Raw genomic sequence first — 18,314 nt, forward strand, 5'->3', positions numbered from 1 at the left:
CTAGGGCTAGATCTTTTCAAAAACAGGTAGGGTTTTCTTATTAGGCTTTATGTAAGAATGTTATTGTCACCATTAGAGAATGGTGTTAAAGTTATCTTCTGTATAAAGCTTTAAAGGTTTTAAATACATATTAAAACATACAGTGAAAAAAAATCTCTTTTCTTTTTAGCTCAACTATTCAAAGAATAGGTGGGCTATACTACTCGCCCCAGCGTCGGCGTCCGGTTAAAGTTTTAGGGCAAGTTGGGATTTTCACTTATAAGTCCAATACACTACATTCAATTGACTTAATACTTCACACAGTTGTTCAGGGCCATCACATGATGAGGTTAGATAACTCCATATTATTCTTTACACAGATTATGGCCCCTGATTGACTATGAAACTTAGGTTAAAGATTTAGGGCATGTTGGAATATTAATTAATAACTTCTATATCCTTTGTTCAATTGACTTAATACTTCACACAGTTGTTCAGGACCATTACACAATGAGGTTACATAACTCCATATTATCCTTAATACAAGTTATGGCCCCTGATTGACTTAGGTTAAAGTTTTAGAGCAGGTTAAAGTTTTAGGGCATTTTCACTTAAAACTCCAATACCATTCATTCAATTGACTTCGTACTTCACACAGATGTTCAGAGCCATCACATAATGAGGTTAGATAACTCCATATTATTCTTTACACAGATTATGGCCCCTGATTGACTATGGAACTTAGGTTAAAGTTTTAGGGCAGGTTGGGATATTGTTTAATAACTTCTATACCCTTCATTCAATTGACTTAATACTTAACACAATTGTTCAGGACCATCACCCAATGAGGTTACATCACTCCATATCCTTAATACAAGTTATGGCCCCTGATTGACTTAGGTTAAAGTTTTAGGCAAGTAAAAGTTAAGGGCAAGTTGGGATTTTAATAAAAAAACTTCTACACCATTTATTAAATGCACTTAATAAAATTCAAAATTATTTACGACCATCTTACAGCAAGAAACATAACTCCGTTTTAAGCTTAAATACAAATTATGGCCCTTGATTTTTTTTTTAATTTCCTTTGAAAGGCATATTTGAATAATCTTAACCACATTTTCATAATGGGAAATCAAGTTATTTGAACGACTTGCGTCATTGTTTGGGCGGGCTGGTGGGAGGGCAGCATCAAAGTCACCTTATGTATCAAATAATTTTAGTTAGGTTTGACATAAAGAGACTGTTGTTATTGTATTCATAGTGGCGTAGTTGAGCGTGCTGTCTTATGACGGCTCTTGTTTTATACCAACTGACTATAAAAACTGTAGGGTCAGCGCCTATTCCGTAGGTAGGGTCGGGTAACCCCAACCAAATGTTGCTGTTTTTTAGGCCTAAGAAACTTAGTACACAGTCATGTTACTTTGTTACTCAGTTACTTTGCACTTGTGTGGCAAGGCTTATAACTCTGACTTTACAAATGAGTGTTGGTGTTCGCTATTGGCAGATTTGTCATTTTAATGATTATTTATAAGGCCTAAAAAAATTAATTGTTTGGTTAGGGTAACATCCTTTTCAAAAATAGGTAGGGTAGGTAGGCTTTTTTTTTTTTTTATAAGGCTTTATATAAGAATGTAATTTTCATCATTGGAGAATGGTGTTAAAGTTATCTTCTGTATAAGCATTTAAGTTTTTAAACTACATATTGAAAAGTAATTAAAAAAGGAATAATATTTTATTTTTTCTATATTTTTTTTAAATTGACTATAAAAACGGTAGGGTCGGCGCCTATTCCGTAGGTAGGGTCGGGTTACCCAAACCAAATGTATTTTTTTTTGTAGGCCTAACTATTATTTTTAATTAAGGCAGCAAGTTCAGAACAGTACAACATACACTCGACCAACAATATGTCAGATAGGGAGTGGTTGTTACTGCATGGAATATTATTAAGTCGTATGTGAGATTTACACTTAAAATAGGTTCTTTCCCATTAATATCATTATTATTAACAAACTTCTAATTCAAATAGCAAGTGTATTCAATAGCTGAAACAAATATCAGCTTTCAAGACATTTTTTACACTAATATATAACCATTCTGTTTGTTTTAAGATTTAACAGCAGAGATGTGTTATAAGTAATTTTTGTAATGTAATTTAATTCAAAATGGCAAAGGAACAGTACAAGAATGAATTGTAAGTACACAGTCATATTAAGTCATGACATCCTGTATGTTCTTGAAGAAAGTCAAAGCCATGTCAAGTACAGGAAACCTTTAGCCTCATTTGAACTTTGAAGTGTTTACATATTTGTCAAATATCAGCCCTAGTTCATGATATTTATTTGGTTCACTGATCATTGTTTTAACAGCAACTCAATCAGGGTCTTTTTCTTACCATTATTCCTTTACCTTTCTTATTAGGAAAATGCTTCATTTTGTCTGAGATTGTGAAATCTTATTTTGCGTAGAAATGAACAAGAATGCTTTAAAAAATAGATGGAAATGATAAAGTTTGTTTATTTAAGAATAGATCAACTATTTCATATGAAAAAAGAAATTCACCTGAGCGCAAAGTGCTCAAGGTGAGCTGTTGTAATCGGTCTATATCCTGGATGCGTTGTCAACAATTGCTTAAAACAACATCACGGAAACCGCTTCATAACTTTTGATGAACCTTTAAATGGATGTTCATTGGTTGGTGCATATTCAAAGAAATGAAATCCATGCAAAACTCTGGTTGCCATGGCAACTGAAGGGAATTTAAATTTAAAAATTTTCTTGACAAAAGATATAAGGCCTACAGATTAGATATTTGGTGTGTAGCATTGTCTAGTGGTTCTCTACCAAAATTGACAATTATACTCAATCATAGTTTAATCCCTAGTTGTTTTTCCATAAATTAACACACTCATTCATTCTCATAAAAGAAAGGAAAAAAAGGTTTAATTTTTTCACTAAGGTGAACGATTTAGGGCCATCATGGCTGTCTTGTTAAAAATAAAAACATTTTTTTTTTCAAAACATGACAATAGAAATTTTATTTTCACACCTGAGAATTTAAGTATATTTTTAAGCATTGGGCCCCAGATTTAGCAGAAAAAAACAACAACACTTGTCAGTAACTGTCATTATTAAAACTTGAATTGCTTGTCTTGCCATTCTAGGACCTTCACATTGCTTTATTCATGTACCGGGGGGTACTAGTTTTCTACAATATTTCAGAAACCTCTCCTTCATCAATATTGACATGTACACCATTTATCAGCATTTATCTAAGGGAACTCTTGTGTTTTAAATTATCTGAATGATGTCCTTCTTGCATGGTATGTAATTCCCATTAATATATTTGATAATGAGTTTGGATGATTACAGGTCGGTCATGTTACCTAATGGTTTGATTGATTACACTGTTCTTTATAAGTGATTTGTCCAGGATTGATAAAACGTATGGTAGTTTCGGACACAACAGAAATGCAGCTTTATTTATAGTTTGCTGAAAGGGTGCCTTGATCACACTTCTGTACACACTTACCCACTGGTTGTTAAGTATAGAAACCCTGGTACAATTACATATGCGTGTTTAATATATTACAGGCAAAGGTAGAGCAAGCAGTGACATATTGGGAGAATACACTACAAGTCCTTCAACAGCATGGCACCATCTGGCTCGATAAGTATGTCATTGTCATGGGTTGTTGATTTTTCAGCTTGTTTTTCTTTTAAGGAAACAATTTGAGGTGATGTGATAGTCTTTAGTTCAAACATTTTATATTTTACAATGGTTGTAAAAAATAATGATAACTTATACCATGTCACTCTTGGGGAAACCAGAGTACCTGGAAAAACCCCACTTGTCCAGCTTAGTGACCACTAACCAAACCCACATGTGCTCAGGCCTGGAATTGAACCCAGGTCACCATGGTGAGAAGCGTGTGTGCTAACCACTGCTCTAACCAGACAGACATCATAGTCTTTGTGGTATTTGGGCTGACGCATAACTAAAAAAGCATGAAAGATAATAACATGAAACTGAGAACAGATTTTATTAGTGTATGCACTTGTGTGTGGACTAGCGAGAATTAAGTATTACTTTAAGTTTTGTCAGTTCATATTCCATAGAACACTTTGTCACTGATAACATTCGTAGATCAAATTCACTGAAGAAGTGGTTTTTTAAGGTAGTGTAAATGATAAGTGTGTACAGATTATGTAGTGAGTTTCAAACCTACAATGATGTGTCAATTGTGACTTGTAACCAGGCATTGAACCTGGAAAGACTTGGTATAAAAGAATAAACATGCTGTTTGTGACATTTCAAGCAGTGTTTATTACATTGCTGCATGTTTGCTACTACAGGTGTACATCATTGCACGGGCAGCTGGCAAAGTGTAAGTTTTTGCTGGGTTCTCAAGATTCCTTTAGAAAATGTATGTGTTAGGTGTATAATTTATAAAATACTGCAAATAAATATTTGGAATACATTTCAGGAAGTGTGTATCGAATGAGGTTCGCTACTACGAGGGTGTCCGCTACTGCAAGGATGGATGTCAGAGTGTCAGTTTCTGTGGAGATGTCAAGATTCCAATAGAACACCTAAGGGTAAAGACTTTGAGATATACATACATGTGTACTTTGACTTCACTTTAAATGCCATCTGATAAAGTAGCATGAATTATTTTATTTTTTTAAGGCAGTTGATCCGGGTGTGAAGTTTTCACAGATAATAAATAAGAATACTAGTAGTACTTCACTCATTGTACCAGTATAGACTAAATAATTAGTTGAGTGTTATTGAAATGAGTCATGTTAATTAAATGCCCGTAGATATCAAATTATAACTAATTATTATTTAATGTTGTTTGCTACCTTGTAGAATTATCTCTGTAGATATTGAAATCAATGGTGTGTGTGGTGTGACAACCACACTTATGTGTACCACTATCTGATAGAGTTGGCCTAAGGGGTAGCAGACTAGGATTGTATCCTCTACCTGGCATTATCTTCAAGTTATCTATTCCAGTGGTGTGTATGGTGGGACAGTCATGCCAACGTGTACCACAACCCCCTTGAGTCTGCCCCAGGGGTAGCTGGCTCAGATTTTATTCTCTACGTGGCGGCTCTACATTCAGACAAGTGTGAGAGACAGAAGACGGTTGCGTTTGCAGCTCATTGTCAGATGGAACAGGCCCTGGACAGGTTCTGACTTTATTTAAGCTTGTGTTTTACACAGCTGTTGAAAATAATTATTAATTTTTCAGTGAATTACAGGCCTATTGTAAGATCTAAGAACAGTTATGTCGGATTGTAATATGGACTGAGAGGCATGGAATTATTATCAATATCTGACATTTTGATAATTTTATCTCAATTATTTTTGAAAGAAAAAAGTTGAGGTATTGTTGTAGCGTTGGTTTCACTTACATCATAGAGGAATAACTTCAATCTTGAAACTAACTAAAAATACATTTAAGATATTCAAATGAAACTTTTTATACCTGCTACTAGAGACTTATGCCGATAACTCTGGCTTTAATAATTGTTGAGTTATGTCCCTTGTTTGATGGAAAAAAAATACACAAGCTATGGCATTCACTCTATGGTACTCTTGTTAGGAGTAAGATTATCTTGTTAGAAAAAAGCATTGCTATAAACATTACATTTCAGGCCGATAGCTGGCTACATCAGCATTTGTCCCCACAGCATCCAGACCAGCATACACAAACACACTGAGCTGCTGTACACCATCAAACATGAGATTCTACATGCACTGGTAAGGGTTGGGAAAATCTTTCCATATAATAACTAGTAAATTTATCCATATTTTATCCAGACTAGCATACACAAGATTCTACATGCACTGGTAAGGGTTGGGAAAATCTTTCCATATAATAACTAGTAGATTTATCCATATTTTATCCAGACTAGCATACACAAGATTCTTCATGCACTGGTAAGGGTTGGGAAAATCTTTCCTTATAGTTGCTAGTAGATTTATCCATATTTTATCCAGACTAGCATACACAAGATTCTTCATGCACTGGTCAGGGTTGGGAAAATCTTTCCATATAATAACTAGTAGATTTATCCATATTTTATCCAGACTAGCATACACAAGATTCTTCATGCACTGGTCAGGGTTGGGAAAATCTTTCCATATAATAACTAGTAGATTTATCCATATTTTATCCAGACTAGCATACACAAGATTCTACATGCACTGGTCAGGGTTGGGAAAATCTTTCCATATAATAACTAGTAGATTTATCCATATTTTATCCAGACTAGCATACACAAGATTCTTCATGCACTGGTCAGGGTTGGGAAAATCTTTCCATATAATAACTAGTAGATTTATCCATATTTTATCCAGACTAGCATACACAAGATTCTTCATGCACTGGTCAGGGTTGGGAAAATCTTTCCATATAATAACTAGTAGATTTATCCATATTTTATCCAGACTAGCATACACAAGATTCTTCATGCACTGGTCAGGGTTGGGAAAATCTTTCCATATAATAACTAGTAGATTTATCCATATTTTATCCAGACTAGCATACACAAGATTCTACATGCACTGGTAAGGGTTGGGAAAATCTTTCCATATAATAACTAGTAGATTTATCCATATTTTATCCAGACTAGCATACACAAGATTCTTCATGCACTGGTCAGGGTTGGGAAAATCTTTCCATATAATAACTAGTAGATTTATCCATATTTTATCCAGACTAGCATACACAAGATTCTTCATGCACTGGTCAGGGTTGGGAAAATCTTTCCATATAATAACTAGTAGATTTATCCATATTTTATCCAGACTAGCATACACAAGATTCTTCATGCACTGGTCAGGGTTGGGAAAATCTTTCCATATAATAACTAGTAGATTTATCCATATTTTATCCAGACTAGCATACACAAGATTCTTCATGCACTGGTCAGGGTTGGGAAAATCTTTCCATATAATAACTAGTAGATTTATCCATATTTTATCCAGACTAGCATACACAAGATTCTTCATGCACTGGTCAGGGTTGGGAAAATCTTTCCATATAATAACTAGTAGATTTATCCATATTTTATCCAGACTAGCATACACAAGATTCTTCATGCACTGGTCAGGGTTGGGAAAATCTTTCCATATAATAACTAGTAGATTTATCCATATTTTATCCAGACTAGCATACACAAGATTCTTCATGCACTGGTCAGGGTTGGGAAAATCTTTCCATATAATAACTAGTAGATTTATCCATATTTTATCCAGACTAGCATACACAAGATTCTTCATGCACTGGTCAGGGTTGGGAAAATCTTTCCATATAATAACTAGTAGATTTATCCATATTTTATCCAGACTAGCATACACAAGATTCTGCATGCACTGGTCAGGGTTGGGAAAATCTTTCCATATAATAACTAGTAGATTTATCCATATTTTATCCAGACTAGCATACACAAGATTCTTCATGCACTGGTCAGGGTTGGGAAAATCTTTCCATATAATAACTAGTAGATTTATCCATATTTTATCCAGACTAGCATACACAAGATTCTTCATGCACTGGTCAGGGTTGGGAAAATCTTTCCATATAATAACTAGTAGATTTATCCATATTTTATCCAGACTAGCATACACAAGATTCTTCATGCACTGGTCAGGGTTGGGAAAATCTTTCCATATAATAACTAGTAGATTTATCCATATTTTATCCAGACTAGCATACACAAGATTCTTCATGCACTGGTCAGGGTTGGGAAAATCTTTCCATATAATAACTAGTAGATTTATCCATATTTTATCCAGACTAGCATACACAAGATTCTTCATGCACTGGTCAGGGTTGGGAAAATCTTTCCATATAATAACTAGTAGATTTATCCATATTTTATCCAGACTAGCATACACAAGATTCTTCATGCACTGGTCAGGGTTGGGAAAATCTTTCCATATAATAACTAGTAGATTTATCCATATTTTATCGAGACTAGCATACACAAGATTCTTCATGCACTGGTCAGGGTTGGGAAAATCTTTCCATATAATAACTAGTAGATTTATCCATATTTTATCCAGACTAGCATACACAAGATTCTTCATGCACTGGTCAGGGTTGGGAAAATCTTTCCATATAATAACTAGTAGATTTATCCATATTTTATCGAGACTAGCATACACAAGATTCTTCATGCACTGGTCAGGGTTGGGAAAATCTTTCCATATAATAACTAGTAGATTTATCCATATTTTATCCAGACTAGCATACACAAGATTCTTCATGCACTGGTCAGGGTTGGGAAAATCTTTCCTTATAGTTGCTAGTAGGTGTGTCCATATTTCATCCAGACTAGCATACTCGAGATTCTCCATGCACTGATTAGGGTTGGGACTATCTTGCCTTTCAGTTACAAGCAGACATGTCAAAATTTTATCCTAACTAGCATTCACTGGTTCTTTAAATGAATGCTCCCAACCTCCCTGTACAGCATCATTATTCCAAGAAGACTTGATATTTTCAGCGTGATACATTAAAGTCTTTAATTTTCACCAGGGTTTCACAGCAAGTCTGTATGCATTTTACCGTGACCAGTTTGGACATCCACTGACTGAGAGAGACCAGTACACAGGAAAACCCCTGGTGTTTGATGCTGGGTAAGAATTACTGAGTGTAATTTTGTATTCAATATTTAGCACCTCTTTTAATGTCTCCCTATTTTGTACAGTCAAGTTAAATAGTGAAAAAAATATTTCAATAATTAAAGTTCAAGAAATGGAGCAAATTAAAACAGAATTGAAGGCTATTACCAAATTCAGTAAGTAACTTTTTAAATGACATGAATATCAATATATAAGCTCATTCCTGGAAAAGAAACAAATGTATATGTTCCGCAAAACTTATTTAGTTTGGAGAACACCGATCATGTCCTTTTTTTTTTTTACAGGTTGTTGATGTACAAATGGAGTGATCGAGTCGTATCGCAGGTTACACGTCCCTCCTGGAGGCTCAAGGGGCAGACAATCAGGAAAACTGTTAACATGATTATTACCCCTAATGTTGTGGTTAGTGAAAATTATTACATAAAACAGGAAAAATGAAAGGCAAGGGTACAAATTAAAAGAATCTTCGAGACATTTTAATAGCCTTGTTTTTGTCAGCTTTGTGCTAAAACTTAAACCTTTAATAGCCATAAATAAAGAACTGATACAGAATTTATTAATGGAATACATGTAACAACTGACAATACACAAAGTTTGAAGTAAGGTTCACAACTCTAGCAAAAATAATGTTCAAAGTTATGCACTGTGATTGACTAAGAAAAAGATACAAGCAGTACACTTGTTAATGTCATATGGTAAAGTTAATTCTATTCCACCCATATGTTCTCAGCCTCTGGTAATGAAAAGAAATTTGCTAAGGTCAATCTTCAGCACAGCAGAAACATACCATACAAGCTTACAAATGCATAAGCTGCATCACATACTGTCAGCTCAGGTTTTATCAATTTTGGGGAACCTTTAAAGGGCTATGCCTGTTTTCCATCCTTCTAGGGGTTTGATAAGTAACAATTTAACTAACATAGATTTATTATAATTGTAGCGCGAGGTTCGTGCCCACTTTGGCTGCCCTAATCTGGAGGGTGGGGAACTTGAGGACCAGGGTATCAACGGGACGGCAATAACACACTGGGAAAAGAGAGTATTTGAGGTAGGAATGTAATTCGAGGTGAAAAGAATGAAATTAATTTATTTTAAAAAAACAACAACAACAATATTAGTTTAATAAGCAGGGTTGTCAATAAGAACTCAAATTCGGAAGAAAAAATAAATTGATCGCTAGTTTTTTTGGTAATAAATGTTCCTTACCGCTAAAAACGGCCCTTTTCTCCTATAACATCTTTTTTAGCTCCACTTGCCGTTTTACTTTAAACGACATCTCCTCTGAAACTGATAAGCGGATTTTGACAAAACTTCACAGGAATGTTCCTTTGGTGGTCCTTTACCAAAATTGCTCAAATGGTTCCGGTCCATTGCACAATATGGCCGCCAGAGCTAAAAATAGCAAAATCTTTAAACGACATCTCCTCTGAAACGGTTCGGCAGATTTTGATGAAACTTGACAGTAATGTTCCTTGGGTGGTCCTTTATTAAAATTGCTCAAATGGTTCTGGTCCATTGCACAATATGGCCGCCACAGCTAAAAATAGCAAAATCTTTAAACGCCATCTCCTCTGAAACGGATTGGCAGATTTTGATGAAACTTGACAAAATTGTTCCATGGGTGGTCCTTAACCAAAATTGCTCAAATGGTTCCGGTCCGCTGCACAACATGGCTGCCAGGGCAAAAAAATAGAAAAACCTTTAAAGAACATCTTCTCAGAAACCGATGATCAGATTTTGATGAAACTTAACAGAAATGTTCCTTGGATGGTCCTTTATCAAATTTGCTTCAATGGTTTCGGTCCACTGCACAAGATGGCCTCCAGAGGTAAAAATAGAAAAACCTTTAAACGACTTCTCCTCAGAAACCGATGATCGTATTGCAATGAAACTTGACAGAAATGTTACTTGGGTAGTCCTTAACCAAAATAGCCCAAACAGTTCTGGTCTGCTGCACAACATGGGCACCAGAGCTAAGAATAGAAAAAAACGTTAAACTACATCTTCTCAGAAACCGATTATCAGATTTTGATGAAACTTTACATAAATGTTCATCCGGATGCCCTTTAACCAAAATTCCCCAAATGGTTCGGGTCCACTGCACAACATGGCTGCGAGAGTTAAAAAAAACAAAAACTTTATACGACTTGTCGTCGAAACCGATGACCTTTTTTCGATAAAACTTGACAGAAATGTTTGTTTGGTGCTCCTTTACTCAAATTGCCCAAATCATTTCGGTCCACTGCACAACATGGCAGCCAGAGCTATTAAAGTAAAAAATTTTTTAAATAACTTCTCCTCAAAAATTGATGATTGTATTTCTATGAAACTTGACGAAAATGTTCGTTAGGTGGTCTTTGCTTGAACCTTTTGGCCAGTGGAGCACAGGCACTGATGTGCCTCTTGTTTGATATTTAGAGCATCGCCTTGACTGGTGATCAATAAAATTGTATTTAGTTGTAATAGTTGTATTATTTGTAGTTAATTATTACTTGCAGCATTGTGTAAATTTCCACGAGGAAAACGAGACATGAATGCCCACAAACCTGCGCAATCAACGTTTTACGCATCATTGATACCAATGACCTTATTTCGCTATTTTCATATATTCTTAAAATAGTAACATAGTGTTGTTTTTTAGTGCATTGTATTTATCGATGTTTATACTTCATGGAAATGAATTTATAGCAAATAAACAAGCAACATATATGAAAATAAATGACCCTACATTACGAGTACTTAGAATTACGTATCTATGAAGCTATCGATTAAGCGTGGATCTCTGTATGAAGGATTACCGTGCTGTTTGTAGAGTTTTGTGCTGTTCTATGTTTCTTGTTTGTGATTTTGTGTTCTATGTCTTTGGCGTTTGCTCATTGCCACTAAACCGGGCTTATGTTTTAACTTTTTGGTACTGAGCATGTTTCTGTAGCTTTTTGCATAAATATTGAAGCTATGGATAGATAAGTTAAATTGCGTATCTATGAAGTAAAGGGTTAAATACTCCCAAAATGCCCCAGTATGCAGGAAATGAAGCGCTGAATTTCAAAATTTTCAAAGGGGGGGGGGGCATGCCCACGGATCCCCCTAGCTGGCCGTCTACTTTTCTGTTTCAGTCGGTTCAACAAAAACTTATTGACAACCCTGAATAAGTGAAACACCATGTGTTCAAATATTGATAATAATCCTGAAAGTTTTAATTTAAAAGAATTCTTTAATTTTTGTTCACTTTCCAAAACATAAAAAAATAAAATTAAAATTATTTGAAAAAGAATACCCCTAAACTGACCTTAAACTGCACAAAACTTACTTCCATGGATGATATTACTTGGGCAATACAAGATTGACATTTCTTTCAGAATGAGTTTATGACCGGGACATACACCCAGAACCCTGTGATTTCCCGCATTAGCCTGGCACTAATGGAGGACACAGGGTATGTACCAATGAAGGCTGAATACTTAAGATGTGAGCTGTTAATGATATATTGCAATATGGAATGGTAGTGACATGAATTTATCAATACAAAGGGGCAATATAAAAAAACAAATGATGTGTTCTATGACATACATGTTGCTCATTTGGAATTAATTAAAATTGAAATGTCTTCTTTAATGCACAAAGTGACCGTTTTTGAGAGGTTTAGAGTGGTCTTGTGGTATAGGTGTCTGCCTCTCACTCGAGGGGTTGTGGGTTCAATTCTCACCAGGGATGCCTTCTCATGACCTCTAAATACTGACACCAGTGCTAGTTTCTGCTTAGGCCACGGACTGGAGTGTGTTTCTATTACCTGTCACAATCAAGCTAAAGTAAAATTTGTGTAAACTAGATAAACAATGTAATAATTTTGTCTATAGATAATGATTTCAGCTAAACCTTTTTCTTATAATGCTTTTCACCATTAAAGCATTATTGTAGACAAACCTGTCACACAACATAGATGCAAAACAAGAAATGTGAGAGAATACATCACTAATATAATATCATTATCATCTTATTAACAAGGTTATCAAAACAGAAAAAAATATATTAACATTTTTTTTCTTTACAACTGAGTCACTATATAAACGATGATAATCAGTGAATCACTTTCTAACGAATTGCATCTGTTCCATATGATCTCAGAATTTTAAAAACTAAAAGTTACTAAGTTTTAGGGCACATTGTGCCAGGTTAGAGTTTAAGGGCAAGTCGGGATTTTCACTAATAACTCCTAGACCCTTCATTCAATGGACTATATACTTTATTCAATTGTTGACGGCAATCAAACAATTAGGTTTCATAACTCCATGTTATCCTTTACACAAATTATGACCTTTGATTGACTTATGACCTTTGATTGACTTAAAAAATTTGGTTCAAGTCTTAGGGAAACTTGGGGATTTAAATCAGATCTTACATAACTTTCTTTCAATGGACTTCGTACTTCACACAGTCATTCACTGCCATCACACCATTAGGTTGCATAACTCCATAATGTCCTGATTACAAATTATTGCCCTTGATCCACTTAGATAGTTTGGTTAAAGGGCAACTAAATGAACTTCATACTACCATTCCGATGTAAAAACAAAAGGAAATAATCTCAAATATTATTGATTGTATTTTTTCAGCTGGTACAGTGTGCAGTATGAAAACGCTGGGAATCTGGAGTGGGGGCAGGGCATGGGGTGTGACTTTGTCATGAAGAGCTGCTACCACTGGATGGAAACCAAAATTAACAAGTAAGAAAGGCTTGTTTATCAGTATTAATTACGTCACAGTTTTTGCAATCGTCTATTTCAGAAGAAAAACTTATTTGGTATTGTTATGAATTTTGTTTCTTCATTTGGATCATTATATGCAATCTTATCAAGCATTTTTGTTTAAACTTCAAGAAAAATAAAAGAATATTAGCAAGCATACTATTATTTATCCTGATTTACCAGTATTCATTATTTCAGCAACGAAGACATCCACCCATTCTGTATTCATGCAAACCGAGGTCAGCTAAAAACTGACTGTACTCGCAATAGGAAGGCAGTGGCCATTTGTAACCTGTCTGAGTTCACTGGACCTCTACCACCTCAATACCAGGTAAAACATTTTGTGTCATGTCCAAATACAATTTACAAAATAACCAGATCTATACCTCTAAGGGTCAAGCTTACCATTAGATGTTAAAGGTTGATAAGACCCATGTCTGGGCTGTATCTTGACTATGCATTATATGATTTTAAAAAAGCTTGCCATGAATGTTCACCATGATGAGGTGGCGTGTCGCACACAAGTCCGAGGTCTCTACCTCAAGAGTCTAGGTTGTCCTTAGAGGTCAAAGGTTGAATTGACTCTCGTCCGGGCTGTATCTTGACTATGCATTATCGGATTTTCAAAAAACTTATCATAAATGTTCACCATATTGAGGTGGCTTATTTGAACAGGACTTGGGTCTGTACCTGAAAGGTCAAAGTCTTAATAAGAGGTTTGAAATACTTCTGTGTCAAAGGCTGTTATGATTGGCTTGACATGTTGATTTTTAGTGTCTAGTTTGATACACTTTTTTATACTGCTGTTGGATATTACAACAGGTATCTGTTAAAAATTACAACTGGTAACTGTTTAAAAAAGTTTAAATTGTTTTGCTCAATATTGTTAAGATTTCTAACCACAATGTAATGCTCAGTATTTCAGAACAGTGGAAGGTGTACCAGCCAGTGATGTAAACCGATATGGAGGAAGTGTGTCATTGGCCGATTACTGTCCCTACCTGCAAGAATTTGTCTGGAAACAAGAAGACAGTCTTGTTCGAGGCTCTCGCTGCGCTCTGACACAAAATCGTGTAGACCCCACACAGAACTACTTACTGGAGACATACGGGCCACAGTCTGCATGCTTTCACCATGGCTCAGAATGGAGCCTCCTCCAATGTGATAGTCAGTTTAAGCCTCATTACGGGAGCGGGTGTTACGAATATCGATGTGATGTTACTCAGGGACTACAGGTTATTGTGATGGGACAGGCGTACACATGTTACTATGCAGGACAGCAGGTACTCATAGGATATGTGGATCCGCGGTGGCTACATCAGGGAAATATAACATGTCCGCCTTGCCAAGAATTGTGCCAGGTGAGATCATAATCATATTTCTGATTTTTTTATTTGTCCTGCATAGCATGGTAGTTATATATCGTGATAATGTTGTCTGGCATGGTGGTGTTCACAGTCACAGCTTTAAAGGGCATAATATTTCAAACAAGTTTAATCGACAGCCTGATCAGACTAGTAACTTTGATGTTATAATCACCCTCGAATTGTCAAACAGATTAAATTCACTTAGTCCACTCTCTAATGCTATGATTTCTTATCCAATATTTACCAAACTTGTTTACAAGATTTAAGCTTACTATCTTGATCAAATTTGACTTTTGTAGTTGTGGCCCTTGAATTCATTGGACATTCTCATGACTTCTTGTAAAACACAATAGTAATAGTATTTACAATAGTAATATTAACCCATGAAATGGATTCGAGCTTGAAACTGTTTCTATCAAGGAGGTTCCATGTAAAGAAATATAGCATACATTTATTCAACTAAATGCCACTCATATTTTGTCTTCTGCAGAGCCAGGGTATAACATGCCCACCAGAAAGAAGAGACATTTATGATGTTCATCCCAACGCCAACACCAACGAGCGGATACCCTGTGCAGCATCCTTCATATATAGCTGGAATCTCACTACACTCAGTGCTTTATGTATAAGTTTTAAGCTTGTTTTAGATATTTTGTATTGTTATAGATGACCTTTATTTTAGTATAATGTTTGTAGGTATAAGGTTGTATAGGATTTTTACACAAAATAACCAGTTATACATTGTTTTGTTAAATATATGATAGTTATTACATGTATACACTAGTCAATGACATGTAGATAGTTACTGATTATAACCATGAATATAGGACACAATTTAGAGAGCTTGACAAATACTCCACACACAAAGTGCCCCATGCCATTTTTGACAGGGTAGACACAACACCCCACATCATATTGTAGACAAAATACCTCACATCATATTGTAGACAAAATACCCCGCATTATATTGTGGACAAAATACCCCACATCATATTTGTAGACAAAATACCTCACATTATATTGTGGACAAAATACCCCGCATTATATTGTGGACAAAATACCCCGCATTATATTGTGGACAAAATACCCCACATCATATTGTGGACAAAATACCCTGCATTATATTGTGGACAAAATACCCCATATTATATTGTAGACAAAATACCCCGCATTATATTGTGGACAAAATACCCCGCATTATATTGTGGACAAAATACCCCGCATCATATTGTGGACAAAATACCCCGCATCATATTGTGGACAAAATACCCCGCATTATATTGTGGACAAAATACCCCATATTATATTGTGGACAAAATACCCCGCATTATATTGTGGACAAAATACCCCGCATTATATTGTGGACAAAATACCCCGCATTATATTGTGGACAAAATTTCCCACATTATATTATGTTCAAAATATCACACATAAGTTTGCCACTATCACAAACATTTTCTGTCTACCTGGCCAGTATATTTCATTATTTTCAAAATGCCCCATTCTTTACAATAAACCAAGTTGTAATATACGTTGTAATTAAGACATCACTGTATTTTCTGTATTTGACATCTAAATGTCGATTTTGCTATTGTGAAACCTTAGATTCCATTGTTAAAGTCCTGTAAAATCTTTAATGTTGCCATAACTGTTCAAGCTTTTCTCATGAAACTTGATACACATGTTGCCAAAGACAATGTGCGCTTGTATAGCAACATTTTGAATTTCTTATTTTTGCTTGTTTTTGGATTCCTTTCCAGCTTCTTGTATATTTTTGCAATAATTTAAGACATGTTTTCTTTCATCTATCCGTTTGGAGATATTATTGTTTTATATAAAGGAGATATGAGCCATGTGCAGTGATTTTGGGTCATGTTGACAACCCTTTACTTTTAACTTGTTTTCATAAATGAACAAAAGAAATAAATATGAAAAAGCATTTTATTCAGAGGATTGAAGTTTTTACTTGCCATAATGCTGAGTCTCTGTAAGATGATTAAAATAAATTAAGATGTTTCTTATTATTAAAGTTAAATACAACTGATTCATCAGTTTTTAAATAAATTGTGATATTTGATAGATGGTGATATTTGTTGTCATTCCTTCCTACTTGAATGTAGACAGTAATGTTCTTATTCATTTATGCAAGTAGAAAGATCAAAATCACAAACCTGTAGTTTTATTAAGTAATTATGCGTGTCAGCAAGACCCATTTCCTTGGACATAAGGTTCACATTGGCACATAGGTTATCTTGCTTCTAGATTGAAGATCTAAAGAGTTCGTTATTTTCTTACAAACAACATATTATTGCCAGGCATTCCCAGGTATTGCTTTCAAACTGATGGAATTAGGAATACAATATTGTCCTAACAGGTAAAAAGCAATGAATAACTTATAGTACCGGTAGTTATTTACCTCACAGCAGAATGATACATGTAGAATTGAAACATTCCAGAACCTACTTTCAACCTGATTTTAACATATCATCATATTTTATCAATGAAAAGTTGTTAAAGATTTTAATAGAATGTTAAAGAATATGTGCTGTTATTTTTTAAGGATGTCTCAAATTGCAATTAAATAATACACACAATGTATTTTAAGTTGTAAAAGTAAGCAAGGGAGTAAGTAAAACAAAACATCCCTGATCAGTTTCACTGTTTGACATGGTGGACAAAACAACCCATTATGAAATATCCCACTTGACTTTTGTCAACATGTACAAAGCATCCAAAATATTTTATTAATTAGTTAAAACATTCAATCCAAATTACAATGCATCAATAACCAGTCAAATACAGCATTGTGTGTATTAAACGGCAATTTACATTTAGTTCTTGACATTCGAGAACCGAGAATCGTGATTTGGTGTTTATCAAGAGAGCAGATATAGGCATTATAGTGTTGCTTGTTATGATTTTGTGTGTATGTTAGCTGGTCTTTCATTCTGTCTGAAAATGTGCAATAAAATACTGAAATTCTACCGCTTCATCCGCTTGTCATTACTTACGGTATTGTTCTATAGTTCGGGTTCATAATTTAAGAGTACCAAGCAATTGCTCAGCAAGCCTTTGTTCCATATATCATGCACAAGCTCAGAACTATTTTTGATCAACAAAAATGTGTGTGCAGTTGTAATCAATCAAACGTCCCAATTCTGCCGACAACATTTCGCTTTTACACCTGGACAAACAGTGAAATATTCATAAGTATGACGACATATTGTTTTCACTCTTTAACAAAGTGGGAACATTTTAAGATAGCGCAAAAAAATCATTTCTCACGCGATAATTAGACATGCCGACAACAGACTTTAAAGGCTACCAGACAAATCGGTCCCTGGTTGAAATGGTAACCTTTTTGACCCCTTACCAAAAAAAACATAAAAAAAATATATTCATATAAAAAGAGGAGTAAGTCAAACGTATACAAGACCTCAAAGACGCGGCAGAATAGGTTTAAGTGTGAATATATGTTTTCAGCATAATTCGAATAAGGATAAACATGCATAAGTTTTAACACTTAATATACATTGTATATAAGTGATTGAAAAAAGCGGGCAT

The 18,314-nt window shown here is 34.9% G+C and overlaps 1 protein-coding gene across 2 annotated transcripts in view; it reads left to right on the forward strand.

Annotated features, from left to right (window-relative positions):
- LOC128234805 (leishmanolysin-like peptidase) overlaps window positions 1-17,734 on the forward strand; it is a 32,438-nt gene extending 14,704 nt beyond the window's left edge. For both annotated transcript variants that reach the window (XM_052949325.1, XM_052949326.1), the window contains 12 exons: window positions 3,571-3,650; window positions 4,464-4,575; window positions 4,997-5,172; window positions 5,641-5,746; window positions 8,532-8,632; window positions 8,923-9,040; window positions 9,579-9,686; window positions 11,998-12,074; window positions 13,252-13,362; window positions 13,582-13,714; window positions 14,301-14,744; window positions 15,241-17,734. In XM_052949325.1, the coding sequence (XP_052805285.1) occupies window positions 3,571-3,650; window positions 4,464-4,575; window positions 4,997-5,172; window positions 5,641-5,746; window positions 8,532-8,632; window positions 8,923-9,040; window positions 9,579-9,686; window positions 11,998-12,074; window positions 13,252-13,362; window positions 13,582-13,714; window positions 14,301-14,744; window positions 15,241-15,420 (1,746 nt within the window). In that variant the 3' untranslated portion in view covers window positions 15,421-17,734. The remainder of the gene's footprint in view (window positions 1-3,570; window positions 3,651-4,463; window positions 4,576-4,996; window positions 5,173-5,640; window positions 5,747-8,531; window positions 8,633-8,922; window positions 9,041-9,578; window positions 9,687-11,997; window positions 12,075-13,251; window positions 13,363-13,581; window positions 13,715-14,300; window positions 14,745-15,240) is intronic.
- Window positions 17,735-18,314: the final 580 nt, after the last annotated feature.

This window comes from Mya arenaria, chromosome 5 (genome assembly GCF_026914265.1).
Source record: "Mya arenaria isolate MELC-2E11 chromosome 5, ASM2691426v1".
Taxonomy (NCBI): Eukaryota; Metazoa; Mollusca; class Bivalvia; order Myida; family Myidae; genus Mya; species Mya arenaria.